Source organism: Oncorhynchus gorbuscha, linkage group LG24 (assembly GCF_021184085.1).
Source record: "Oncorhynchus gorbuscha isolate QuinsamMale2020 ecotype Even-year linkage group LG24, OgorEven_v1.0, whole genome shotgun sequence".
NCBI lineage: Eukaryota > Metazoa > Chordata > Actinopteri > Salmoniformes > Salmonidae > Oncorhynchus > Oncorhynchus gorbuscha.
In genome coordinates this window covers 23,291,275-23,319,123 of record NC_060196.1, presented here as the reverse complement: position 1 = coordinate 23,319,123, position 27,849 = coordinate 23,291,275, and the positions used below count along the sequence as shown (strand labels likewise).

Below are 27,849 nucleotides of genomic sequence, written 5' to 3'. Positions count from 1 at the left end.
CATGGGAACCCATTTCGTGAAGCTCCCGACGAACAGTTCTTGTGCTGACGTTGCTTCCAGAGGCAGTTTGGAACTCGGTAGTGAGTGTGGCAACCGAGGACAGACGCTACGCGCTTCAGCACTCGGAGGTCCCATTCTGTGAGCTTGTGTGGCCTACCACTTTGCGGCTGAGTCGTTGTTGCTCTTAGACATTTCCACTTCACCATAATAACACGCAGAAATTTGACGAACCGACTTCCTGGAAAGGTGGCATCCTATGACGGTGCCACGTTGAAAGTCACTTTTGTATATGTAGTGTATCTTAAACAACATGGAGGTACTGAGGGGAACGGCACCTCAGTACCTCCAGGCTCTGATCAGGCCCTACACCCAAACAAGGGCACTGCGTTCATCCACCTCTGGCCTGCTCGCCTCCCTACCACTGAGGAAGTACAGCTCCCGCTCAGCCCAGTCAAAACTGTTCGCTGCTCTGGCCCCCCAATGGTGGAACAAACTCCCTCACGACGCCAGGACAGCGGAGTCAATCACCACCTTCCGGAGACACCTGAAACCCCACCTCTTTAAGGAATACCTAGGATAGGATAAGTAATCCCTATAATAAATAATAATAATAATCCCTCTCACCCCCCCTTCCCCTTTAAGATTTAGATGCACTATTGTAAAGTGACTGTTCCACTCGATGTCATAAGGTGAATGCACCAATTTGTAAGTCGCTCTGGATAAGAGCGTCTGCTAAATGACTGAAATGTAAATGTAAATGTAAACATTCACTGTGTAGTTGACGTGGTCATATACACAGAGGGTACAAAACATTAGGCACAACCTAACTAATATTGAATTTGCACCCCTTTTTGCCCTCAGAGTATGGACTTTACAAGGTGTCAAAAGCGAATTCACTTAGTCAGTCTGTCATGGAAAGAGCAGGTGTTCCTAATGTTTTGTGTACACAGTAAATACCATCATTAAGGGAGTGAAAAAAAAGTCAGTTTTCATTTCTGAGAGAAATAAAACGAAAGTATCATAAGCAAGATCCCTGTCGGAAAACAACAACACTTCACAGGCTCTTCGCCAGCCTCTTCCCTCAAACGTCATTCAGACAGGTTGGCGGGTAGAGGGAGCCACCTGTGACTTAGCCTGAGTAATTTATCTACACTCCTTACTAAACTCTCTCAATGCTTCCTGTCACTGAGACCTAATATAATATTATACTGAACAAAACTATAAACGCAAGATGCCGCAATTTCAAAGATTTTGCCGAGTTCCGGTTCATAGAAGGAAATCAGATCCTAATCTATGGATTCCACATGATTGGGCAGGGGAGCAGCCATGGGTGAGCCCTCGTCAACCACTGGGGAGCCAGGCCCAGCCAATCAGAATGAGTTTTTCCCCACAAAAGGGCTTTATTACAGATAGAAATTATCCTCAGCCCCCCCCCCCCGTCACAAGGTGCATGGTCCCTTTCCACCTCCTCAGAGCAGGTGAAGAAGCTGGATGTGGAGGGGCTGGCGAGATTGTGAGGCCATATGGATGTAATGCCAAATTCTATAAAAACGACAGAGGCAGCTTATGGTCGAGAAATGAACATTCAATTCTCTGGTAACAGCACCGTTTGGACATTCCTGCAGTCATCATGCCCATTGCACGCTCCCTCAAAACTTTAAACTTCTGTGGCATTGTGTGACAAAACTGCACATTTTTTGTGGCCTTTTATTGTCCCCAGAACAAGGTGTTCCTTCCTGTGTAATGATCATGCTGTTTTATCGGTTTCTTGATATGCCATACCTGTTAGGTGGTTGAATTAATTTGGCAAAGGAGAAATGCTCACTAACAGGGATGTAAACAAATTTGTGTGTATGGAACATTTCTGGGATCTTTTTTTTTCAGCTCATGGGACCAAAACTTTACATGTTTCATTTCATATTTTTGTTCAGCATATAAACACTTCCTCAAAGTTGTCTCGTTTCAGTCTTACTTCAAAGCTCTGACAACATGTCCCTCTCTGTGTTTGGAAGGCTCATTACTTTGGCTGAGACGGCTCAGAGACTTCAGAGGTCTCAAAACCCACTTTGTCTGAGTCTCAGTTTCGAGTTTTCTCTCTGTTTTGTCTGTCTTCTGAGAGAAAGTCATTAGAGATTTGGTTCTGTATTTTGTTTTGACAGCCCTGTGTTTTCAAAGGGGTTGAGGGGGAGATGTTTCTATGCTAATCCTCTCACTACGGGATTGAGTTGTTGTTCAAATATGGGGGGCTTATAGTTGTCCTGTTTCACACATACATGTACAAGTGTGTGGTGTGAAATGCCATCGTTATACTTTAATTAATCTCGCTTGTGTGGCTTTTTACAGCAGAGCAACTAAGACTTTGGAAATATCCAAATGTGAAACTAACCTTCACATAAATGTTGGCTTATCTGAGACAGAACATAGAGCTGTGAGCGAAATGGAAATAATTGACTCATTGCCAGTTCAGCTGCCTTGATGTCCAGGGTCCTTAAACTCTGTCACCGTACTCGTCATGATGAGCTGTTTGATTCGAATGGGAACCACACAGAGCAGCACATTTTTTAAATTTAATAATAATAATATATATTTTTTTTTTTTTACTGTATGATAAATAATGTGGAAATCTAGTCTAAAACCATTATCTCAAACTATCAGCCACATGAATTAGAATCGTGACACTGGGAGAAACTAATGATGCACTGTATGAAAATGGGATTCAGTCCAGTGTAATATCTTTGATCTCCAGTGGAATCTCTTTGATCTCTCTGTCTCTGTGTGTCTCTCTCGTATGTATGTGTGTATGTGTGTATGTATGTGTGTGTGTATGTATGTGTGTGTGTATGTGTGTATGTACGTATGTATGTGTGTATGTATGTATGTATGTGTGTATGTATGTATGTGTGTGTGTATGTGTGTATGTGTGTATGTGTGTATGTGTGTATGTGTGTACGTGTGTATGTGTGTACGTGTGTATGTGTGTACGTGTGTATGTATGTACGTATGTGTGTATGTATGTATGTGTGTGTGTGTGTGTATGTATGTGTGTATGTATGTATGTGTGTATGTATGTGTGTATGTGTGTATGTGTGTGTGTATGTGTGTATGTGTGTATGTGTGTACGTATGTGTGTATGTATGTATGTGTGTATGTATGTATATTTCAACAAGTGTGTGTAGTTCAACAAGTGTGTGCGTATATGAGCAACGCTCCCCTCCTTAAATGCCTCGCTGATGAAACTCGCCATGATTATTTATAAATGAAGGAGCCAGGCTCTGCTCCCAGCTCTACAATGCCTCATTTCCGCAGGAACATATTTAGGTCTGATACTAGCAAGCTCAATTGACATGGGCATTGATCCAGTCAATGCATCCGTGATCCTTGTAGATCTCAGTCTAGTCTTGGCATTGGATCTGTAGATTTTAGATGCACGTATGGTCTAAGTTTCAAATACGTTCATTTGTCCAAGTAGCATGTCCCTCCCTGTGCATATGTTCTTGGCTGTTCTTTATGCATGTTGACCCTCGGTCTGTTTTGGTTGGGTAGCAGCCTGTGGTGTTTGAGGTTGCAGCGGAGACCCGTGGTCTTGACATGGCTGCTGCCTGTGGAGGTTAGCAGGCATTGCTAGTAGGGAGAGGGATGAGACGGGTAGGAGCAGCTTGGAAAGAAAGATCTTGGGACGAAGAAGAGTAGCAAGCGTGTTGGTATTCCTAGATGTTGCATTTGGCCTGACACACTGACCAACAAGGCAGCTTAAAAATGGTCAAAACCATATTTTTCTCTTTACGTTTCAACATTCGTGCAGGGTTGGGAGGCAGACGGGAGAAAGGGTGTGAGTATGGCAGATGTGTGGGGGGGGTACTGTAATTTTGGGGAGAAGATGGGAGAGATGTGCGCTCATTCACGCTCTGTCTGGATGCTTTTCTCCAGTTATTTTACATTTTGTTTTTGCGTCAACCTCGAGGGCTCATCTGTGCTTTTCTTTGTCTTGGATTTTGTCTCTGTTTTGTTGTTGTGCAATTCCTTCCTGGTACCTTGAGGAGAAGTGTAACAAGTAGTACATATGTCCTGACATGACCTCTCCATTGGAACACGTCTATGGCTCCTGACATAAAGATGGCTGTATTGGACAGTTTGACAGTATAGACAGCCACAATAGGTAAACAATATGGGGTCTAATAGTCATCACTTGTTTGAGCCCATCCAAGTAATTGTCCCATTGTTTTACCTACATTATGCTCAGGAGTGACAGTTTCTGGGCCCATATTTATAAAGTATTTCAGAGCAGAAGTGCTGATCTAGGATCAGCTTTGCCCTTTTAAAACAACATGTATAAGATTACATGGACAACAAGGGGTTACTGATTCTACATCAGCACTAATGCTCTGAGACGCTTTATAAATATGGTCAATGAGCAGCTCATATCTGATCCAGGATCCGTTTCTATGGATATTTCTCAGGGTTGGAGAGGCAGACGGCACAGCTCTTTTCCCTCTGTGCTGATCAACATGCCACGCTGTGAATTCACCCTGCTTCTGTTTTATCTGTCGGTATCCAAACAGATTGTACGTTTCTGCTGTATGAACTAGTGTTTTCAGTATCTGTCATGTGCTCTGAGGCTGATCCATTCTCTGTTTTGGAATTAGTTGAAACTGGAGCAGCTGTTTAAGTGAGCAATTCCCGAGACAACAAAAGAACTCGCTCAGGACTAATGGAGAAGTTTTTTTTTTCCTCCGGCTGACTAAACATTTCATTTTCATTTTATTTACCACAACAAAGTTGACATCTCACTGTGTTTCCAAGGATCTAATTCTTCAGCATATGAAACCAAGGGGAACAGAGAAGAAAAAAAGCACGTGGGCTAGTTATGTGCTGAAAAGGTGAAACAAGGACACTTCCATTATATCAAAAGGTCAGTATAGAAGTGTGATGTTGGCCCTCTTCACCTGCAATGGGCGAGGGACGGGACCAGCGATCGGGGGATGTCATGGCATTTGGTGGAGGATGAGAAGGACGGAGGTGGGTGTTGAATAGACCTAAAAGGTTAGTCAGCTCAAGTCAAGGAAAAAAAAAAAAAAGAGTTGGCCTTTTTGAAGTGAGAGCATGAGCAAACTTTCCCCCCTATCCCAGCTCTCCGCCCACACACTCCCCTGATGCCTGGAGAGAGGGAAAGGGAGAAAATGAGATGGTGTGAATCAAACACACCATCGTGTATCATGTGAAAGCCAGGAGAGGGGGAGAAGGAGTAGGGGAGAGGTAGGGAGGAGAGCGAGAGAGAGCACTTTACTTGAACTCCTCTCTCTCTTAGTCACGCACTAGACTGGGGTCTTACCAACACCACAGCGCATGTCTCATCTTCAGCAGGGCAACTCTGCTTCTGCACAACATTCTCTCAGCACAACAAGTCGTCAGGAAAGGAGGCTGAAGGAGCTTTAACTGAATATCGCTCCAAAGGTATAATTGTGGGGGGGGGTTTCTATTTGTAGTACTCTGCAACGGTGACGCGGTGGGTAGAAACTCTGCTTCAGGACTTTGGACACCTGGTGGGTTAGATCTGTGTGTCTCTAGGTCGGTGTCTCTTTCACACATACACAAAAGCCTACTGGAGATGAGCTCCAGCTGCACTGAGAGCAAGCCTGTATCTTCTCAACCATGCAACGTAAGTGAGGGTGTTTAAAGGTAGTGTGTGTGTGTGTGTGTGTGTGTGTGTGTGTGTGTGTGTGTGTGTGTGTGTGTGTGTGTGTGTGTGTGTGTGTGTGTGTGTGTGTGTGTGTGTGTGTGTGTGTGTGTGTGTGTGTGTGTGTGTGTGTGTGTGTGTGTGTGTGTGTGTGTGTGTGTGTGTGTTATGCCTGAGAGTGTTAGGTCATGTGTGCATTTACCAAGTAATGGTTCATTCTGTTTGTATAAGGCATTGCAGGCTGTCATTTCCTGCTCCTAACAACCGTATTCTGTTCTACATTCAGTGACATTTTTTGGTGACATTAGGTGGCAGTCTGTCACGTGTCAGATGCACACTGTCCATGGTTAGAGAACGAAATAAAAAGAGGGAGACGGAGGAGATGCTTCTACACCTGCATTGCTTGCTGTTTGGGGGTTTTAGGCTGGGTTTCTGTACAGCACTTTGAGATATCAGCTGATGTACGAAGGGCTATATAAATACATTTGATTTGATTTGAAGACAGTGTTTGTTGCCCACTGGAGCACTTTCCTGCATTATACAATGGGCTCTTTTTTTTTTCTTCCCCGAGTTACTGCAGGAGATCTTCTTTTTAACCTTTTTAACAGACGACACAACCCTGTCCACGTTCACTGCAACATCTCAACTATACCGAAGCCTTGTCAAGGCATTGTGAGTCCGGGCAGCGCTGAAGGGCACTATAAGCTGTTGGAAGGAATCAGGCAGTGCCCTCTCAGGGAAATTCTCAGAGGCATACCTCCACCCCCTGCGTGTCGCTGAACCATCATTACAAGGAAGGAAACCGTAAACCGGTGCATGGAACAATGGAATTGGTTGCGTTCCCTGCCTGGTATTTACATATTCCTATTTAATGGGTCCTTCTGTCCTATGGCTCTGCTCCTATGGGTCCGTATCTACTCTCTGAATAATGAATGGGACTTTATGTAGTGCTTGGATTAGCAATGAAAATAAGACAATGCAAAAGCAGAAATGGAGTCCTCTTCTAATTGTGGACGTGTCCAATGTTGTCACAATAAGGAGGGGATCGGTATGAGAAAATGGACACTGATTATCTGGGTTCTCCAGACAATGTCAGGCATAACACCCTTCAGTGATAGATGTTATGACATCCATGTATGTGTACAATTGTTTTTGAATATTTTGTTTATCCAGGAAGTCCCATTGAGGTCAGAAGTAGTTCTGTTAGGGTGACTGTATTACCGCCACACCAGTCATGAAGGCAGTCTGACTCCACGTGACCTTTAAGTCGCTGTAATTAGGCTTCCCCAAGCTCTGATGCTGCTACTGGTCATATGGTAGCCTGCCTAACTTGCTAGGCTGGTACTGTCCCTCTAATCAGTCTGACATCGATGCAAAAGTATTTGAAAATCTAATCAAACACTTCATGAGAGCTCATGTTGCGTAACATTTCTATAGGCTATGCAATTGCGTGAGAAAACAGAGTGATGGCCTCTACTAAAAAGAGGACTCCATCATCTTTCTATAGGCTAGGCCTACTATATTTATTCCTCAACTTGAAAATGAGCCACGGGGAAAAGCATTCTCCATTTACTATTTAAGTGCATAGACGACATGTATTTTTTTATTCCTTTGATCCGGTTTCGAAACCGGTGCATGATAATGGTCCATTCGAAATCATAACTAATTTCATCCATATATTAATATAGTATATGTTTTATTTATTTTCACCTTTATTTAACCAGGTAGGCTAGTTGAGAACAAGTTCTCATTTACAACTGCGACCTGGCCAAGATGATAAAGCAAAGTGACAAATACAACAACACAGATTTACACAAGGAATAAACAAACATACAGTCAATAACACAATAGAAAAGTCTATATACAGTGTGTGCAAATGAGGTAGGAAAAGTGAGGTAAGGCAATAAAAAGGCCATGGTGGCGAAGTAATTACAATATAGCAATTAAACCCTGGAATGGTAGAATGTGCAGAAGATGAATGTGCAAGTAGAGATACTGGGGGTGCTAAGGAGCAAGATAAATAAATAAATAAATACAGTATGGGGATGAGGTAGCTTGGATGGGCTATTTACAGATGGGATATGTACAGGTGCAGTGATCTGTGAGCTGCTCTGACAGCTGTTGCTTAAAGCTAGTGAGGGAGATATGAGTCTCCAGCTTTAGTGATCCTTGCAGTTTGCTCTCGTCATTGGCATTAGAGAACCGGAAGGAGAGGCGGCCGAAGGAAGAACTGGCCTTGGGGGTGACCAGTGAGATATACCATATACCTGCTGGAGCGTGTCGCCATGGTGACCAGTGAGCTGAGACAAGGCGGGGCTCCACCCAGCAGAGACCCTTAGATGACCTGGAGCCAGTGGGCCTGGCGAATGTAAAGACACCACTAAATTAAGAATAGTCTGATGTGTGACAATATTAGTTTATCACTTGTGAATGATGCCCAGCTTGTGCAGTAAGCAGAAAACAGCTTGCCCTTTTTTTCCGACATTTTCAAATCCTAGTCGCACACCTCACCTTTTTCTACTGTGTTATTGACTTATTAATTGTTAACTCCATGTGTAATTCTGTGTTGTCTGTTCACACTGCTATGCTTTATCTTGTCCAGGTCGCAGTTGCAAATGAGAACTTGTTCTCAACTAGCCTACCTGGTTAAATAAAGGTGAAAAAAAAATGTAGCCTAGCCCATAGACCTACAGTTGAAGTCGGAAGTTTACATATACCTTAGCCAAATACATTTAAACTCAGTTTTTCACAATTCCTGACATTTAATCCTAGTACAAATTCCCTGTCTTAAGTCAGTTAGGATCAGCACTTTATTTTAAGAATTTGAAATGTCAGAATAATAGTAGAGATAATGATTTATTTCAGTTTTTATTTCTTTCATCACATTCCCAGTGGGTCAGAAGTTGACATACTCAATTAGTATTTGGTATAATTGCCTTTAAATTGTTTAACTTGGGTCAAACGTTTCAGGTAGCCTTCCACAAGCTTCCCACAATAAGTTGGGTGAATTTTGGCCCATTCCTCCTGACAGAGCTGGTGTAAACTGAGTCAGGTTTGTAGGCCACAACTTTGGAAGTATACTTGGTATCATTGTCCATTTGGAAGACCCATTTGCGACCAAGCTTTAACTTCCTGACTGATGTCTTGAGATGTTGCTTCAATATATCCACATAATTTTCCACCCTCATGATGCCATCTATTTTGTTAAGTGCACCATATTCTTATTAAATACTTTTTTATAATTCTTCACATAGTTGAATGTGCTGACAACAAAATCACACAAAAATTATCAATGGAAATCAAATTTATCAACCCATGGAGGTCTGGATTTGGAGTCACTCAAAATTAAAGTGGAAAACCACACTACAGGCTGATCCAACTTTGATGTAATGTCCTTAAAACAAGTCAAAATGAGGCTCAGTAGTGTGTGTGGCCTCCACGTGCCTGTACGACCTCCCTACAACGCCTGGGCATGCTCCTGATGAGGTGGCGGATGATCTCCTGAGGGATCTCCTCCCAGACCTGGACTAAAGCATCCGACAACTCCTGGACAGTCTGTGGTGCAACGTGGCCTACACCGCCAGTTTCGAGTGATCACTTTTATGCTCAATATAGCCACGTCATATGCGCACTGTAATGGGAAAAAATCCTTTCCATTTTTGTGGAGGCCTGGAGATGCTAAAAGTATTTATGTTAATTAATGGTCAATTACTGTGAGACCTGGGAGTCTTTTGCACAACAATAACCTTCTGACAATTTAATGACCACAACAGCCCTACTCAGGAGACCTCATTTACCAGGGAGACGTTGTCACTTATGTCAGACCATGTTAACCTAAGTCTAACAGTTTCTCTGTTGTTCCTGCAGCACCCAGCAGGGTTGGAGGCCATCAGCCCCAGTGAGGAGGTGACTGACATGGAGGACAATGAGGAAGAGGACCTGGGAGTGCTGGACGACCAGCGGAGCATCATCCTGCACCTCCTCTCCCAGCTCAAACTGGGCATGGACCTCACCCGGGTAAGACAGCCAACGCTCTCTGCTCTCTCCATGTCTTTTCCTTGGAATGTTAGAGCTGGTATGGCCAACACAATGTTTACTGGTTCACTGACTGAATAGGAATGGAATGTCTTGATTCCTGTTTTAGGAAGTACAGATTACAGTTTTGTACTGGTATGTCCATTTCACTAGCCTGCTCAGTTGAATATGATCATCAATGGCATCAAAACAGTCATGGAAGGACAATTTACAAAGCTTTTGGTTCAAATGATGACTAGTGCCGTTCCCTATCAGCACTAGTGAAGTGTCTCCCTCGTGTAGTTTAACGGTCGCCTCCCGCCCTGTTTACCAGGTGGTGCTGCCCACGTTCATCCTGGAGAAACGCTCCCTGCTGGAGATGTACGCTAACTTCATGGCCCACCCGGACATGTTCCTGTCCATCACGGCTGGAGCCACGGCGGAGGACCGCATCGTACGCTTCGTGGAGTACTACCTTACCGCCTTCCACGAGGGCCGCAAAGGAGCTGTGGCCAAGAAGCCCTACAACCCGGCACTGGGCGAAACCTTCCACTGTTCCTGGGAGGTGCCTCGGGACAGAGTGAGGCCCCTCAGGTCTCAGGGCCCCAGGGAACCAGCCTCCAGGGTCCCCAACAACACCCAACCGCAGGACGGTCCATCGGGGAGCGAGTGTTACCGCGTTCGCTTCATGGCCGAGCAGGTGTCCCACCACCCGCCTGTCTCAGGGTTCTACTGCGAGTGCCCGGAGAGGAGGATGTGTGTCAATGCCCATGTGTGGACGAGGAGCAAGTTCATGGGCATGTCCATTGGTGTGTCCATGATAGGGGAAGGTGAGTGAAAATATGCGCTTCCGGGTTCGTTGAGGCTCAGCTAAAAGCTGACACCATAAGTACATGACTGAGTTCAAATCATACACTTTTCTTAAGCTTATGCTCATGTTTTGGGATATACATGGAGATACAGTTGGTGGCAGTTTGAATGGCATTGGCAACGCGCATGTTCCTGCCACCTGAGGAGCTGTGTTTTTCTGCCATCTATTTCCTGTGTTTGAGGGGTGCAAAAGTCTTGTCACTTAAATATAGCTGGTTTGATTGCTTTCACTTTACTTTCATACTCCTGCTTGTGCCTCTGTCACCCCCCCCCATTTAACATTCTGACCACGGAAATGTTTGTAATGACCTGTCAAACACACCCATGAAATGGTCTCAATGGAATACATTGTCTTTCCGTTGCAGCTATGAGAAGGCTAAAGCTTGGTGTGGGACTAAACGCATAGTCTCCACACTTACATCACAAGAAAGAGAAGAGAGACGACTATTTTGATGGAGGTCTTCTTTTTTTGTGGAATTGGAAAAATTATTATTTTACAAATTAGATGCGCTGAAATAAAAAAAACTTGTGAAAATGAAGACTCGGATTATAGTTATATTATTTCTCATTTCGCAAACAATGTAAAGTATGTATGGAGAGGAGTAATCTAGAGTCAAGCGTGTTGATTTTCAATCTGAGGGTATCCTGCACTTGTTGAATTATGCAACAGAACGTGACTAATGAATGAGTCAGTCTAGACAGAGCAGGTGAGTGCAGGAAGGCCTAGACAGAGCAGGTGAGTGCAGGAAGGCCTAGACTGAGCAAGTGAGTGCAGGAAGGCCTAGACTGAGCAAGTGAGTGCAGGAAGGCCTAGACAGAGCAGGTGAGTGCAGGAAGGCCTAGACAGAGCAGGTACAGGAAGGCCTAGACAGAGCAGGTGAGTGCAGGAAGGCCTAGACAGAGCGGGTACAGGAAGGCCAAGACAGAGCGGGTACAGGAAGGTCTAGACAGAGCAGGTACAGGAATTTCTAGACAGAGCAGGTACAGGAATTTCTAGACAGAGCAGGTACAAAGGCCTAGACAGAGCAGATACAGGAAGGCCTAGATAGAGCAGGTACAGGAAGGTCTAGACAGAGCAGGTGAGTGCAGGAAGGCCTAGACAGAGCAGGTACGGGAAGGTCTAGACAGAGCAGGTACGTGAAGGTCTAGACTGAGCAGGTACGGGAAGGTCTAGACTGAGCAGGTACGGGAAGGTCTAGACAGAGCAGGTACGGGAAGGCCTAGACAGAGCAGGTGAGTGCAGGAAGGCCTAGACAGAGCAGGTACGGGAAGGCCTAGACAGAGCAGGTGAGTGCAGGAAGGCCTAGACAGAGCAGGTGAGTGCAGGAAGGCCTAGACAGAGCAGGTGAGTGCAGGAATGCCTAGACAGAGCAGGTGAGTGCAGGAAGGCCTAGACAGAGCAGGTGAGTGCAGGAAGACCTAGACAGAGCAGGTGAGTGCAGGAAGACCTAGACAGATCAGGTACAGGAAGGCCTAGACAGAACAGGTGAGTGCAGGAAGGCCTAGACAGAGCAGGTGAGTGCAGGAAGGTCTAGACAGAGCAGGTGAGTGCAGGAAGGTCTAGACAGAGCAGGTACAGGAAGGCCTAGACAGAGCAGGTGAGTGCAGGAAGGCCTGGACAGAGCAGGTACAGGAAGGTCTAGACAGAGCAGGTACAGGAAGGTCTCGACAGAGCAGGTACAGGAAGGCCTAGACCAAAGCAGGTACAGGAAGGCCTAGACCAGAGCAGGGACAGGAAGGCCTAGACAGAGCAGGTACAGGAAGGCCTAGACAGAGCAGGTACAGGAAGGCCTAGACAGAGCAGGTACAGGAAGGCCTAGACAGAGCAGGTACAGGAAGGCCTAGACAGAGCAGGTACAGGAAGGCCTAGACAGAGCAGGTACAGGAAGGCCTAGACAGAGCAGGTACAGGAAGGCCTAGACAGAGCAGGTACAGGAAGGCCTAGACAGAGCAGGTACAGGAAGGTCTAGACAGAGCAGGTACGGGAAGGTCTAGACAGAGCAGGTACGGGAAGGTCTAGACTGAGCAGGTACGGGAAGGTCTAGACTGAGCAGGTACGGGAAGGTCTAGACAGAGCAGGTACGGGAAGGCCTAGACAGAGCAGGTGAGTGCAGGAAGGCCTAGACAGAGCAGGTACGGGAAGGCCTAGACAGAGCAGGTGAGTGCAGGAAGGCCTAGACAGAGCAGGTGAGTGCAGGAAGGCCTAGACAGAGCAGGTGAGTGCAGGAATGCCTAGACAGAGCAGGTGAGTGCAGGAAGGCCTAGACAGAGCAGGTGAGTGCAGGAAGACCTAGACAGAGCAGGTGAGTGCAGGAAGACCTAGACAGATCAGGTACAGGAAGGCCTAGACAGAACAGGTGAGTGCAGGAAGGCCTAGACAGAGCAGGTGAGTGCAGGAAGGTCTAGACAGAGCAGGTGAGTGCAGGAAGGTCTAGACAGAGCAGGTACAGGAAGGCCTAGACAGAGCAGGTGAGTGCAGGAAGGCCTGGACAGAGCAGGTACAGGAAGGTCTAGACAGAGCAGGTACAGGAAGGTCTCGACAGAGCAGGTACAGGAAGGCCTAGACCAAAGCAGGTACAGGAAGGCCTAGACCAGAGCAGGGACAGGAAGGCCTAGACAGAGCAGGTACAGGAAGGCCTAGACAGAGCAGGTACAGGAAGGCCTAGACAGAGCAGGTACAGGAAGGCCTAGACAGAGCAGGTACAGGAAGGCCTAGACAGAGCAGGTACAGGAAGGCCTAGACAGAGCAGGTACAGGAAGGCCTAGACAGAGCAGGTACAGGAAGGCCTAGACAGAGCAGGTACAGGAAGGCCTAGACAGAGCAGGTACAGGAAGGTCTAGACAGAGCAGGTACAGGAAGGCCTAGACAGAGCAGGTGAGTGCAGGAAGGCCTGGACAGAGCAGGTACAGGAAGGTCTAGACAGAGCAGGTACAGGAAGGTCTCGACAGAGCAGGTACAGGAAGGCCTAGACCAGAGCAGGTACAGGAAGGCCTAGACCAGAGCAGGGACAGGAATGCCTAGACAGAGCAGGTACAGGAAGGCCTAGACAGAGCAGGTACAGGAAGGCCTAGACAGAGCAGGTACAGGAAGGCCTAGACAGAGCAGGTACAGGAATGCCTAGACAGAGCAGGTACAGGAAGGCCTAGACAGAGCAGGTACAGGAAGGCCTAGACAGAGCAGGTACAGGAAGGCCTAGACAGAGCAGGTACAAGAAGGCCTAGACAGAGCAGGTACAGGAAGGTCTAGACTGAGCAAGTGAGTGCAGGAAGGCCTAGACTGAGCAAGTGAGTGCAGGAAGGCCTAGACTGAGCAAGTGAGTGCAGGAAGGCCTAGACAGAGCAGGTGAGTGCAGGAAGGCCTAGACAGAGCAGGTACAGGAAGGCCTAGACAGAGCAGGTGAGTGCAGGAAGGCCTAGACAGAGCGGGTACAGGAAGGTCTAGACAGAGCAGGTACAGGAATCTCTAGACAGAGCAGGTACACAAAGGCCTAGACAGAGCAGATACAGGAAGGCCTAGACAGAGCAGGTACAGGAAGGTCTAGAAAGAGCAAGTGAGTGCAGGAAGGCCTAGACAGAGCAGGTACACAAAGGTCTTGACAGACCAGGTACAGGAAGGCCTTGACAGAGCAGGTACAGGAAGGCCTAGACAGAGCAGGCGAGTGCAGGAAGGCCTAGTCAGAGCAGGTGAGTGCAGGAAGGCCTAGTCAGAGCAGGTGAGTGCAGGAAGGCCTAGACAGAGCAGGTACGGGAAGGTCTAGACAGAGCAGGTACGGGAAGGCCTAGACAGAGAAGGTACGTGAAGGCCTAGACAGAGCAGGTACGGGAAGGTCTAGACAGAGCAGGTACGGGAAGGTCTAGACAGAGCAGGTACGGGAAGGCCTAGACAGAGCAGGTACGGGAAGGTCTAGACAGAGCAGGTGAGTGCAGGATTGCCTAGACAGAGCAGGTACGGGAAGGCCTAGACAGAGCAGGTGAGTGCAGGAATGCCTAGACAGAGCAGGTGAGTGCAGGAATGCCTAGACAGAGCAGGTGAGTGCAGGAATGCCTAGACAGAGCAGGTGAGTGCAGGAATGCCTAGACAGAGCAGGTGAGTGCAGGAAGGCCTAGACAGAGCAGGTGAGTGCAGGAAGGCCTAGACAGAGCAGGTGAGTGCAGGAAGGCCTAGACAGAGCAGGTGAGTGCAGGAAGGCCTAGACAGAGCAGGTGAGTGCAGGAAGGCCTAGACAGAGCAGGTGAGTGCAGGAAGGCCTAGACAGAGCAGGTGAGTGCAGGAAGGCCTAGACAGAGCAGGTGAGTGCAGGAAGGCCTAGACAGAGCAGGTGAGTGCAGGAAGGCCTAGACAGAGCAGGTGAGTGCAGGAAGTTCTAGACAGAGCAGGTGAGTGCAGGAAGGCCTAGACAGAGCAGGTGCAAAATCAATACCCCATGTATTTATGCAAATTAGAGTACTATTATTTATTATTTTAACACAATATTTAAAAAATCCCCAATACCTTTAGAGGTAAAAAAAAGTGAGATTTGTTCAGTAACTGTTATTCCTGAATTCCCACAAATCCTTGAGCTCCATAAATGATTTGCCCCTGACAGGAAAATGTTTTATGTGCTTTTAATGCAGTCATTATCTGATGGATTCTTTTCATTGTAAAAGTTTGGATTATCTTCATCTATTGTCCAACTGTTGCATGAATTAGAATTGTTTTTAAAACCTTTCAACAGTGGTGATTACTGCAGCCAGTTTTTACTCTCGTACTGTACCTACCCATTGTGCATAGTCCTATGGAAGGGTATGCAAGTTCTCTGATGACAATCAATACATGAGTCCTCTATCTGCCCTCTTGACGCCACAATGTAGGCCTTTCTGAACGAGTCACAGAATACAGGAAGCCCTTGAACAGAATAGATTGAATCTGTATACATGTTATACTGATTCACCATGGCCAGAAAATATTCTCAGGCGTACCTTTTTTCAATGCCTAGTCATGCATTCACTTTGGGATTGCTTTTGAAGCACAATGGTGACCCTCTCACATTTAGAGGCCTGTGTGGTTTGGCATCTTTTGAGTATTGTGCCTCTAATGAAAATATAATACTTTTTTTAAGCGGACGATATATTGTGCTGCATTGATTGGTGCTGATTAAGATGATGTCTGATGGCGAGGTAAGCATGTGTCAATCTGCTCCTGCTGTGATTTGCGGTGGCGGTGGGTTGTCATGGACAGCACGGCGGGTTGTCATGGACAGCACGGCGGGTTGTCATGGACAGCACGGCGGGTTGTCATGGACAGCACGGCGGGTTGTCATGGACAGCACGGCGGGTTGTCATGGAGAGCACGGCGGGTTGTCATGGAGAGCACGGCGGGTTGTCATGGAGAGCACGGCGGGTTGTCATGGACAGCACGGCGGGTTGTCATGGAGAGCACGGCGGGTTGTCATGGAGAGCACGGCGGGTTGTCATGGAGAGCACGGCGGGTTGTCATGGAGAGCACGGCGGGTTGTCATGGAGAGCACGGCGGGTTGTCATGGAGAGCACGGTGGGTTGTCATGGAGAGCACGGTTGGTCAATGTGGGGGTTTAGCTAAAAACAGGATCAATTGTGTCTACTGACGGTATTATAAATGCTAGATTGTTATGCCTTTATGCTCTCAACCAAAGACTGTATTCATTCAGTGACATTGGATATATAGTACAGCACTTTGCATACACAGTATGAAGAGTTGGACAAGGTAAGACCAAAGGGTCGAGTAGAGGGCTCGATTATGAAGGAAATGTTTCCCACTTGAAATATAGCCAAACGAGTGTATGCCAGCCCAGTCATGTGATGAACATCCACATGATTTCTCTCCTGACTCAATTAGAGTGTTTTCACATACAGATCTCATTCCTCGTTAAAGTGAACTCTGGTGGTAAAATAAAGCAAAACAACTAAGTTGTCGTTGTGTTCACACTTCCCTTTGCATTTGAATGAGGACTCAACTCTTTTTGACAGTTCACTTCACCTATTCTGTGGTCCCGAGATCCTCTTTGCATTTACATTGCTCTGTTTAGAAAGGAACCCAGATCTTTTTCCAACATTCATGCAATGCACTCTGGGTTTTTATAAAGTGCAAGGACAAGCTATTCCATCAGAATGTGTTATCGGACAGCTAGATATACCATAATACCAACTTACATTTTGGAAGTTAATAGATTGCATTTAGTTAATCACAAGATACTATTAACATGTAAATATTGGTAACAGAATAAATAGCAGAAGAATAACTGCAGATTAAATAATGCTGTAATGGGAAATTCTACACCCAATGTAGGCTACCGTCCCCTTAAGAGCTGGAATGGATTTTGTACCCTATGTTGTGATTCTCACCAAATATGTTGTCGTCTTTTCACCCTTATTCAACCCCCACAATCGAATAAACAGCTTGTGAAGCTTTCTTGGAATTTTTGTGCATCCTTGACAGTGACTAATCAATATGTCTAACCAAAAACAACTGTCATCTTCTCTCTACTTTGGCACTAATGTCAGAGGGTTTATTGCAGTAGTCTAATGTAGTAGTCTAATGCAGTAGTCTAATGTAGTAGTCTAATGTAGTAGTCTAATGTAGTAGTCTAATGCAGTAGCTCGACAAGCAAACCGGACCGTGAAATTCAAGCGAACCGAACTCGGACCACCTCTTGAGATGTTCTCAGTTTGGTTCACTTTGGGTCTCTTTTGAGGGGTCTGGTTTCCTTTGCAGTATTCAAAATTGGCTTAAAGGGACCAAGTGATGAAAACACCCTTACACTATTTAGCAATAATATGTATTTTATTGTATTTATTTAACCCTTATTTTCCCAGGTAAGTTGGCTGAGAACACAGTGTCAATTACAGCAACGACCTGGGGAATAGTTACAGGGGAGAGGAGGGGGGATGAATGAGCCAATTGTAAGCTGGGGATGATTAGGTGACCGTGATGGTATGAGGGTCAGATTAAGAATGTAGTCAGGACACCGGGGTTAACACCCCTACTCTTATGATATGTGCCATGGGATCTTTTGTGACCACAGAGAGTCAGGACACCGGGGTCAACACCCCTACTCTTATGATATGTGCCATGGGATCTTTTGTGACCACAGAGAGTCAGGACACCGGGGTCAACACCCCTACTCTTATGATAAGTACCACGGGATCTTTTGTGACCACAGGGAGTCAGAGCACCTGTTTAACATCCCATCCGTCCCATTCGGGAGGAGTTAGACTGCTCATAAGATAGTTAACAGTAGAGGGCAATGGCATTGAATGGATGCTAATTCCATTCCATTCACTATGCTTCCCTATACTTCCCTATGCTTCCCTATACTTCACTATGCTTCCCTATACTTCACTATGCTTCCCTATACTTCACTATGGTTCACTGTGCTTCCCTATGGTTCACTGTGCTTCCCTATGGTTCACTGTGCTTCCCTATGGTTCACTGTGCTTCCCTATGGTTCACTGTGTTTCACTATGGTTCACTGTGTTTCCCTATGGTTCACTGTGTTTCACTATGGTTCACTGTGTTTCCCTATGGTTCACTGTGTTTCACTATGGTTCACTGTGTTTCCCTATGGTTCACTGTGTTTCACTATGGTTCATTGTGCTTCCCTATGGTTCACTGTGTTTCCATTTACATTACATTTACATTACATTTAAGTCATTTAGCAGACGCTCTTATCCAGAGCGACTTACAAATTGGTGCATTCACCTTATGACATCCAGTGGGACAGTCACTTAACAATAGTGCATCTAAAACTTAGGGGGGGTGGGGTGAGAGGGATTACTTAACCTATCCTAGGTATTCCTTAAAGAGGTGGGGTTTCAGGTGTCTCCGGAAGGTGGTGATTGACTCCGCTGTCCTGGCGTCGTGAGGGAGTTTGTTCCACCATTGGGGGGCCAGGGCAGCGAACAGTTTTGACTGGGCTGAGCGGGAGCTGTACTTCCTCAGTGGTAGGGAGGCGAGCAGGCCAGAGGTGGATGAACGCAGTGCCCTTGTTTGGGTGTAGGGCCTGATCAGAGCCTGGAGGTACTGAGGTGCCGTTCCCCTCACAGCTCCGTAGGCAAGCACCATGGTCTTGTAGCGGATGCGAGCTTCAACTGGAAGCCAGTGGAGAGAACGGAGGAGCGGGGTGACGTGAGAGAACTTGGGAAGGTTGAACACCAGACGGGCTGCGGCGTTCTGGATGAGTTGAAGGGGTTTAATGGCACAGGCAGGGAGCCCAGCCAACAGCGAGTTGCAGTAATCCAGACGGGAGATGACAAGTGCCTGGATTAGGACCTGCGCCGCTTCCTGTGTGAGGCAGGGTCGTACTCTGCGGATGTTGTAGAGCATGAACCTACAGGAACGGGCCACCGCCTTGATGTTAGTTGAGAACGACAGGGTGTTGTCCAGGATCACGCCAAGGTTCTTGGCGCTCTGGGAGGAGGACACAATGGAGTTGTCAACCGTGATGGCGAGATCATGGAACGGGCAGTCCTTCCCCGGGAGGAAGAGCAGCTCCGTCTTGCCGAGGTTCAGCTTGAGGTGGTGATCCGTCATCCACACTGATATGTCTGCCAGACATGCAGAGATGCGATTCGCCACCTGGTCATCAGAAGGGGGAAAGGAGAAGATTAATTGTGTGTCGTCTGCATAGCAATGATAAGAGAGACCATGTGAGGTTATGACAGAGCCAAGTGACTTGGTGTATAGCGAGAATAGGAGAGGGCCAAGAACAGAGCCCTGGGGGACACCAGTGGTGAGAGCGCGTGGTGAGGAGACAGATTCTCGCCACGCCACCTGGTAGGAGCGACCTGTCAGGTAGGACGCAATCCAAGCGTGGGCCGCGCCGGAGATGCCCAACTCGGAGAGGGTGGAGAGGAGGATCTGATGGTTCACAGTATTACATTTACATTACATTTAAGTCATTTAGCAGACGCTCTTATCCAGAGCGACTTACAAATTGGTGCATTCACCTTATGACATCCAGTGGAACAACCACTTTACAATAGTGCATCTAAATATTTTAAGGGGGGTGAGAAGGATTACTTTATCCTATCCTAGGTATTCCTTAAAGAGGTGGGGTTTCAGGTGTCTCCGGAAGGTGGTGATTGACTCCGCTGTCCTGGCGTCGTGAGGGAGTTTGTTCCACCATTGGGGAGCCAGAGCAGCGAACAGTTTTGACTGAGCTGAGCGGGAACTGTACTTCCTCAGTGGTAGGGAGGCGAGCAGGCCAGAGGTGGATGAACGCAGTGCCCTTATTTGGGTGTAGGGCCTGATCAGAGCCTGGAGGTACTGAGGTGCCGTTCCCCTCACAGCTCCGTAGGCAAGCACCATGGTCTTGTAGCGGATGCGAGCTTCAACTGGAAGCCAGTGGAGAGAGCGGAGGAGCGGGGTGACGTGAGAGAACTTGGGAAGGTTGAACACTAGACGGGCTGCGGCGTTCTGGATGAGTTGTAGGGGTTTAATGGCACAGGCAGGGAGCCCAGCCAACAGCGAGTTGCAGTAATCCAGACGGGAGATGACAAGTGCCTGGATTAGGACCTGCGCCGCTTCCTGTGTGAGGCAGGGTCGTACTCTGCGGATGTTGTAGAGCATGAACCTACAGGAACGGGCCACCGCCTTGATGTTAGTTGAGAACGACAGTTTGTTGTCCAGGATCACGCCAAGGTTCTTAGCGCTCTGGGAGGAGGACACAATGGAGTTGTCAACCGTGATGGCGAGATCATGGAACGGGCAGTCCTTCCCCGGGAGGAAGAGCAGCTCCGTCTTGCCGAAGTTCAGCTTGAGGTGGTGATCCGTCATCCACACTGATATGTCTGCCAGACATGCAGAGATGCGATTCGCCACCTGGTCATCAGAAGGGGGAAAGGAGAAGATTAATTGTGTGTCGTCTGCATAGCAATGATAGGAGAGACCATGTGAGGTTATGACAGAGCCAAGTGACTTGGTGTATAGCGAGAATAGGAGAGGGCCTAGAACAGAGCCCTGGGGGACACCAGTGGTGAGAGCGCGTGGTGAGGAGACAGATTCTCGCCACGCCACCTGGTAGGAGCGACCTGACCTGTATTGAAGGCAGCCGATAGATCTAGAAGGATGAGAGCAGAGGAGAGAGAGTTAGCTTTAGCAGTGCGGAGCGCCTCCGTGATACAGAGGAGAGCAGTCTCAGTTGAATGACTAGTCTTGAAACCTGACTGATTTGGATCAAGAAGGTCATTCAGAGAGAGATAGCGGGAGAGCTGGCCAAGGACGGCACGTTCAAGAGTTTTGGAGAGAAAAGAAAGAAGGGATACTGGTCTGTAATTGTTGACATCGGAGGGATCGAGTGTAGGTTTTTTCAGAAGGGGTGCAACTCTCGCTCTCTTGAAGACGGAAGGGACGTAGCCAATGGTCAGGGATGAGTTGATGAGCTATGGTTCCCTATGGTTCACTGTGTTTCACTGTGTTTCACTGTGTTTCACTATGTTTCACTGTGTTTCCCTATGGTTCACTGTGCTTCCCTATGGTTCACTGTGTTTCCCTATGGTTCACTGTGCTTCCCTATGGTTCACTGTGCTTCCCTATGGTTCACTGTGCTTCACTGTGGTTCACTATGCTTCCCTGTGGTTCACTATGTTTCCCTGTGGTTCACTATGTTTCCCTATGGTCCACTGTGCTTCCCTGTGGTTCACTGTGCTTCCCTGTGGTTCACTGTGCTTCCCTGTGGTTCACTGTGCTTCCCTGTGCTTCCCTGTGCTTCCCTGTGGTTCACTGTGGTTCACTGTGCTTCCCTATGGTTCACTGTGCTTCCCTATGGTTCACTGTGGTTCACTATAGGGTTTTACGTGATAACCCCCATAGGTTTTTTTTGTAGTGGAAGATGATTGGTTTCATGAGTAAGACATGAAAGCAATAGGTCAACCCACAGAGGAGCAGAAACTGGTGGGATTATTCATTTGTCCTATATGACCAAACAGAATGTACGGTGATGTAGGCGAAGAGATGTTGTAGGTCAGAGTTCACTTTAACGTCCTTCCTTACGGGGAATCAAGTCCATGAACCCCAAGAGATGTCTGTGAACATCACAAAGGGAGAGAAGTCAATGCATGGAGCGACGCGGGGTCGTGCACAGTGGGTGTCCGCCGTTCTGCCGGAGTAACTGGGAAAAACTTGGTTGATGATCCCACCATTTAATGTTGTTAACGAGGCACTTTTTTTCTGTTCAACTCCAACACTAATGAAGAACATTTCACGGGCATTCTTCTACCCAGTGAAAAAATGAATCCTAGGAGTATATTTATGGTCTGGAGATACTGTATCTTTCATCCTGGAGGAGTATATTTATGGTATGGAGATACTGTATCTTTCATCCTAAAGGAGTATATTTATGGTCTGGAGATACTGTATCTTTCATCCTAAAGGAGTATATTTATGGTATGGAGATACTGTATCTTTCATCCTAAAGGAGTATATTTATGGTATGGAGATACTGTATCTTTCATCCTAAAGGAGTATATTTATGGTCTGGAGATACGGTATATTTCATCCTAGAGGAGTATATTTATGGTCTGGAGATGCTGTATCTTTCATCCTAGAGGAGTATATTTATGGTCTGGAGATGCTGTATCTTTCATCCTAGAGGAGTATATTTATGGTCTGGAGATGCTGTATCTTTCATCCTAGAGGAGTATATTTATGGTATGGAGATGCTGTATCTTTCATCCTAAAGGAGTATATTTATGGTATGGAGATACTGTATCTTTCATCCTAGAGGAGTATATTTATGGTATGGAGATACTGTATCTTTCATCCTAGAGGAGTATATTTATGGTATGGAGATACTGTATCGTTCATCCTAGAGGAGTATATTTATGGTCTGGAGATACTGTATCTTTCATCCTAGAGGAGTATATTTATGGTCTGGAGATGCTGTATCTTTCATCCTAGAGGAGTATATTTATGGTATGGAGATACTGTATCTTGCAAATGATGTTTTCCACGTACAGTATTTCCCTTCTAGTCTCTGCAAAATGTTCTGCATTATTCTACAGAATGTACAGTTTTATTAGACATTGGTGTAACACTAGTATAGCCAGGTCCCAGATCTGTTTGTGCTATTTGTGCTTGTGTTTGTGCTATCATGTCAACTCCCTGCCAGTTGTCACTCATTGTCTTAACCAAACATGAATAATGGTTGGACGAGGTGGCAACTGTAGAAACAGCCTGGAACCAGACTTGAACCAGTGAGATGCTGACCTTTATCTGGTCTGAATCACTTGAGTCACTTTACCTCTACATTACCTCGACTAACCTGTACCCCCGCACATAGTCTCGGCACCAGTACCCCCTGTATACAGCCTCCTTATTGTTATGTCATTTTGTTACTTTTTATTTCATTTTCTACTTTAGTTCATTTAGTAAATATTTTCTTAACTCTAACTCTATTTCTTGAACTGCATTGTTGGTTAAAACCTCTTGCGACAAGCAATCCCGGATCCGGTATCGTAATCATAGCCTCAAATGAATTAGCATAACGCAGCGGACATAAATACCCCTAGTAACTTTTCCTATTCATGAAAATTGCAAATGAAATGAAATAAATATATTCAAACACAAGCTTAGCCTTTTGTTAACAACACTGTCATCTCAGATTTTCAAAATATGCGTTACAGCCAACGCTAGACAAGCATTTGTGTAAGTTTATCATGGCATAATGTTATGCTAGGCTCTGCTGGCAGCAGGCAACATTTTCACGAAAATTAAATCATTCACCTTTGAAGAACTTCAGATACTTTCACTCAGGAGACTCCCAGTTAGATAGCAAATGTTCCTTTTTTCCCAAAATATTATTTTTGTTGGCGAAATAGCTCCCGTTTGTTCATCATGCTTGGCTGAGAAATCGACCGGAAAATGCTACCACTATAACGCCAAACTTTTTTCAAAATTAACTCCATAATATCGACAGAAACAAGGCAAACGTTGTTTAGGATCCATCCTCAGGGTGTTTTTAACATATCTATTAGATAATATATCCGTCGAGGCAATTGGTTTCTCATAAGAAGCGATTGGAAAAATGGCTACCTCAGTATTTTACGCAAGATTTTCTGCGGGAGACACCATGTGACCACTTGCCATATATGGTCCCTTACGGCTATTCTTCAATGGAAATGCGTAAAAAGACGGCACATTGCTGTAGACACCTTGGGGAATACGTGGAAAACGTAAGCTCATTCGTAGCTCATTCACAGCCATATAAGGAGTCATTGGCATGTGGCGGTTTCAAAAAGTGTGGCATTTCCTGGTTGTATTTTTATCTGGGTTTCGCCTGTAACATCAGTTCTGTGGCACTCACAGACAATATCTTTGCAGTTTTGGAAACGTCAGTGTTTTCTTTCCAAAGCTGTCAAATATATGCATAGTCGAGCATCTTTTCGTGACAAAATATCTTGTTTAAAACGGGAACTTTTTTCATCCAAAAATTTTAATAGCGCCCCCTAATGCATAACTGGTTTTAAGGACTTGTAAGTAAGAATTTCACAGTAATCGTATTCGGGCAGCATGTGACAAAAATTTGATTTGATATTTCCTCTTCTGCTCCCCAGGGACCTTATGCCTCCTGGAGCATGACGAGGAGTATGTGTTCACTCTGCCCTGTGCCTACGCCCGCTCCATCCTCACCGTGCCATGGGTGGAGCTGGGTGGCAAAGTCACCATCAACTGTGCCAAGAGTGGATACTCTGCCACCGTCACATTCCACACCAAGCCTTTCTATGGAGGGAAGGTACACAGGTGGGTGTGTGTGTGTGTGTGTGTGTGTGTGTGTGTGTGTGTGTGTGTGTGTGTGTGTGTGTGTGTGTGTGAGAGCGAGCGAGAGATTGCTTTGGCAATGTAAACATACTGTATGTTTCCCATGCCAATAAAGCCCATTGAATTGAGAGTGGATTTGAATGCTCTGTATTGAAATGATTTGAACGTCATAATTTCAAATGTTATTTGTGCCCAATATAACTAAATGGTAAATAATAGATAGTCATTTTGCTGTACTTTTATTGTAATTAAGAATAGAATATGTTTTTAAATACTTCTACTATATTAATGGGGATACTACTGTGATTATGGATAATAATGAATGAATCGTGAATAATGATGAGTGAGAAAGTTAGTGTAAATAAGAATAGAATATGTTTGATATTTATGCCTCTAAGTGGCTCAAATGCACCATTCATTTCTATTGGGCAAAAGGTCATCTGAAACACAATCAAAACAAATGCATCCAACAAGTTTGTAGAGTCACAAGTTTGATGTAGTCATTGCGTGTTAGGAATATGGGACATATACTTATATAAGTTAATTTGGGGGGGGGGGGACTATGTACAAAAAGTGCTGTAATTTCTAAACGGTTCACCCAATTACGTATGAAAATACCCTCAAATTAAAGCTGACAGTCTGCACTTTAACCTCATAGTCTCGATATTGCTATGGCTGTACAATGTATCATAAGAGTAATGTTGAGCAATGATGGGCGGCCACTAAGTACATCTTCTGAACATGCCTGCTATGTGTTCCTCTCAGGGTGACCGCAGAGGTCAAACACAACCCGACCAATACCATTGTGTGCAAGGCCCAGGGGGAGTGGAACGGAACCCTGGAGTTCACCTATAGCAGCGGGGAGACCAAAGTGATTGACACAGCCAAACTGCCAATCGTCAAGAAGAAGCTCCGGCCTGTGGAGAAGCAGGGACGGAACGAGTCCAGGTAAGATGCTCCTAGGTCCAAGGTGCTGTACTTTTGGTCCCTTAATGGACCAGGGGTGGTATCCATTACACACCAAACGGAAGTAAGCAGGACTGAAACGAGGAGGGACTCCCTGGACTTGGCGTATACAGAACAATAGCTATCTTGTCAGCTGCGTGGTGGGTTTGTTAAATACATTTTTTTGATATGTTTGTGTAGGCGGTTATGGCAGCATGTCACCAAGTCACTGAAGGAGGGGAACATTGACGAGGCCACGGAACAAAAGCGGCGTCTGGAGGAGCGCCAGAGAGGGGAGGAGAGGCAGAGAGCTGCAGTCAACTCGCCCTGGACACCCAAATATTTCAGTAAAAAGGTAAGGCTACAGGAGGGAGTTGAGCCAGGGTTCAATATAAAACCAGGGTTTGAGCTGGGGCTATTATGTTCAACACTATCCCAAAACTTTCCCAGTTGAACCCATGAGGTGCTGGAGCTCGGCTCCACCTGGCTCTCCCTTTGACTTAACCTAACACAGCTGGAGCTAAAGAGCGGCGTTTCCACACGGTTTTCAGAGGAAGCTAGGTTGAATTAGCTGTGTCCCTGAAAACTGGATACATCCGGTTGTTGGTACTAGAGGTCGACCGATTATGATTTTTACACCGCCCCCCAAAAAGCCGATACCGATTCATCGGCCAATTTTTGTATTTATTTATTTGTAATAATGACAATTACAGCAATACTAAATGAACACTTATTTTAACGTAATATAATACATCAATAAAATCAATTTACATTTTTACATTTACATTTAAGTCATTTAGCAGACGCTCTTATCCAGAGCGACTTACAAATTGGTGCATTCACCTTATGACATCCAGTGGAACAACCACTTTACAATAGTGCATCTAAATATTTTAAGGGGGGGGTGAGAAGGATTACTTTATCCTATCCTAGGTATTCCTTAAAGAGGTGGGGTTTCAGGTGTCTCCGGAAGGTGGTGATTGACTCCGCTGTCCTGGCGTCGTGAGGGAGTTTGTTCCACCATTGGGGAGCCAGAGCAGCGAACAGTTTTGACTGGGCTGAGCGGGAACTGTACTTCCTCAGTGGTAGGGAGGCGAGCAGGCCAGAGGTGGATGAACGCAGTGCCCTTATTTGGGTGTAGGGCCTGATCAGAGCCTGGAGGTACTGAGGTGCCGTTCCCCTCACAGCTCCGTAGGCAAGCACCATGGTCTTGTAGCGGATGCGAGCTTCAACTGGAAGCCAGTGGAGAGAGCGGAGGAGCGGGGTGACGTGAGAGAACTTGGGAAGGTTGAACACTAGACGGGCTGCGGCGTTCTAGATGAGTTGTAGGGGTTTAATGGCACAGGCAGGGAGCCCAGCCAACAGCGAGTTGCAGTAATCCAGACGGGAGATGACAAGTGCCTGGATTAGGACCTGCGCCGCTTCCTGTGTGAGGCAGGGTCGTACTCTGCGGATGTTGTAGAGCATGAACCTACAGGAACGGGCCACCACCTTGATGTTAGTTGAGAACGACAGGGTGTTGTCCAGGATCACGCCAAGGTTCTTAGCGCTCTGGGAGGAGGACACAATGGAGTTGTCAACCGTGATGGCGAGATCATGGAACGGGCAGTCCTTCCCGGGAGGAAGAGCAGCTCCGTCTTGCCGAAGTTCAGCTTGAGGTGGTGATCCGTCATCCACACTGATATGTCTGCCAGACATGCAGAGATGCGATTCGCCACCTGGTCATCAGAAGGGGGAAAGGAGAAGATTAATTGTGTGTCGTCTGCATAGCAATGATAGGAGAGACCATGTGAGGTTATGACAGAGCCAAGTGACTTGGTGTATAGCGAGAATAGGAGAGGGCCTACAACAGAGCCCTGGGGGACACCAGTGGTGAGAGCGCGTGGTGAGGAGACAGATTCTCGCCACGCCACCTGGTAGGAGCGACCTGTCAGGTAGGACGCAATCCAAGCGTGGGCCGCGCCGGAGATGCCCAACTCGGAGAGGGTGGAGAGGAGGATCTGATGGTTCACAGTATTGAAGGCAGCCGATAGGTCTAGAAGGATGAGAGCAGAGGAGAGAGAGTTAGCTTTAGCGGTGCGGAGCGCCTCCGTGATACAGAGAAGAGCAGTCTCAGTTGAATGACTAGTCTTGAAACCTGACTGATTTGGATCAAGAAGGTTATTCTGAGAGAGATAGCGGGAGAGCTGACCAAGGACGGCATGTTCAAGAGTTTTGGAGAGAAAAGAAAGAAGGGATACTGGTCTGTAGTTGTTGACATCGGAGGGATCGAGTGTAGGTTTTTTCAGAAGGGGTGCAACTCTCGCTCTCTTGAAGACGGAAGGGACGTAGCCAGCGGTCAGGGATAAGTTGATGAGCGAGGTGAGGTAAGGGAGAAGGTCTCCGGAAATGGTCTGAAGAAGAGAGGAGGGGATAGGGTCGAGCGGGCAGGTTGTTGGGCGGCCGGCCGTCACAAGACGCGAGATTTCATCTGAAGAGAGAGGGGAGAAAGAGGTCAGAGCACAGGGTAGGGCAGTGTGAGCAGAACCAGCGGTGTCGTTAGACTTAGCAAACGAGGATCGGATGTCGTCGA

The 27,849-nt window shown here is 46.5% G+C and overlaps 1 protein-coding gene across 2 annotated transcripts in view; it reads left to right on the top strand.

Moving 5' to 3' along the window:
• LOC124012044 (oxysterol-binding protein-related protein 10-like) overlaps positions 1-27,849 on the top strand; it is a 165,549-nt gene that overhangs the window by 132,398 nt on the left and 5,302 nt on the right. For both annotated transcript variants that reach the window (XM_046325410.1, XM_046325409.1), the window contains 5 exons: positions 9,542-9,691; positions 10,023-10,518; positions 24,128-24,314; positions 25,098-25,280; positions 25,479-25,632. In XM_046325410.1, coding sequence (XP_046181366.1) covers positions 9,542-9,691; positions 10,023-10,518; positions 24,128-24,314; positions 25,098-25,280; positions 25,479-25,632 — 1,170 coding nt within the window. The remainder of the gene's footprint in view (positions 1-9,541; positions 9,692-10,022; positions 10,519-24,127; positions 24,315-25,097; positions 25,281-25,478; positions 25,633-27,849) is intronic.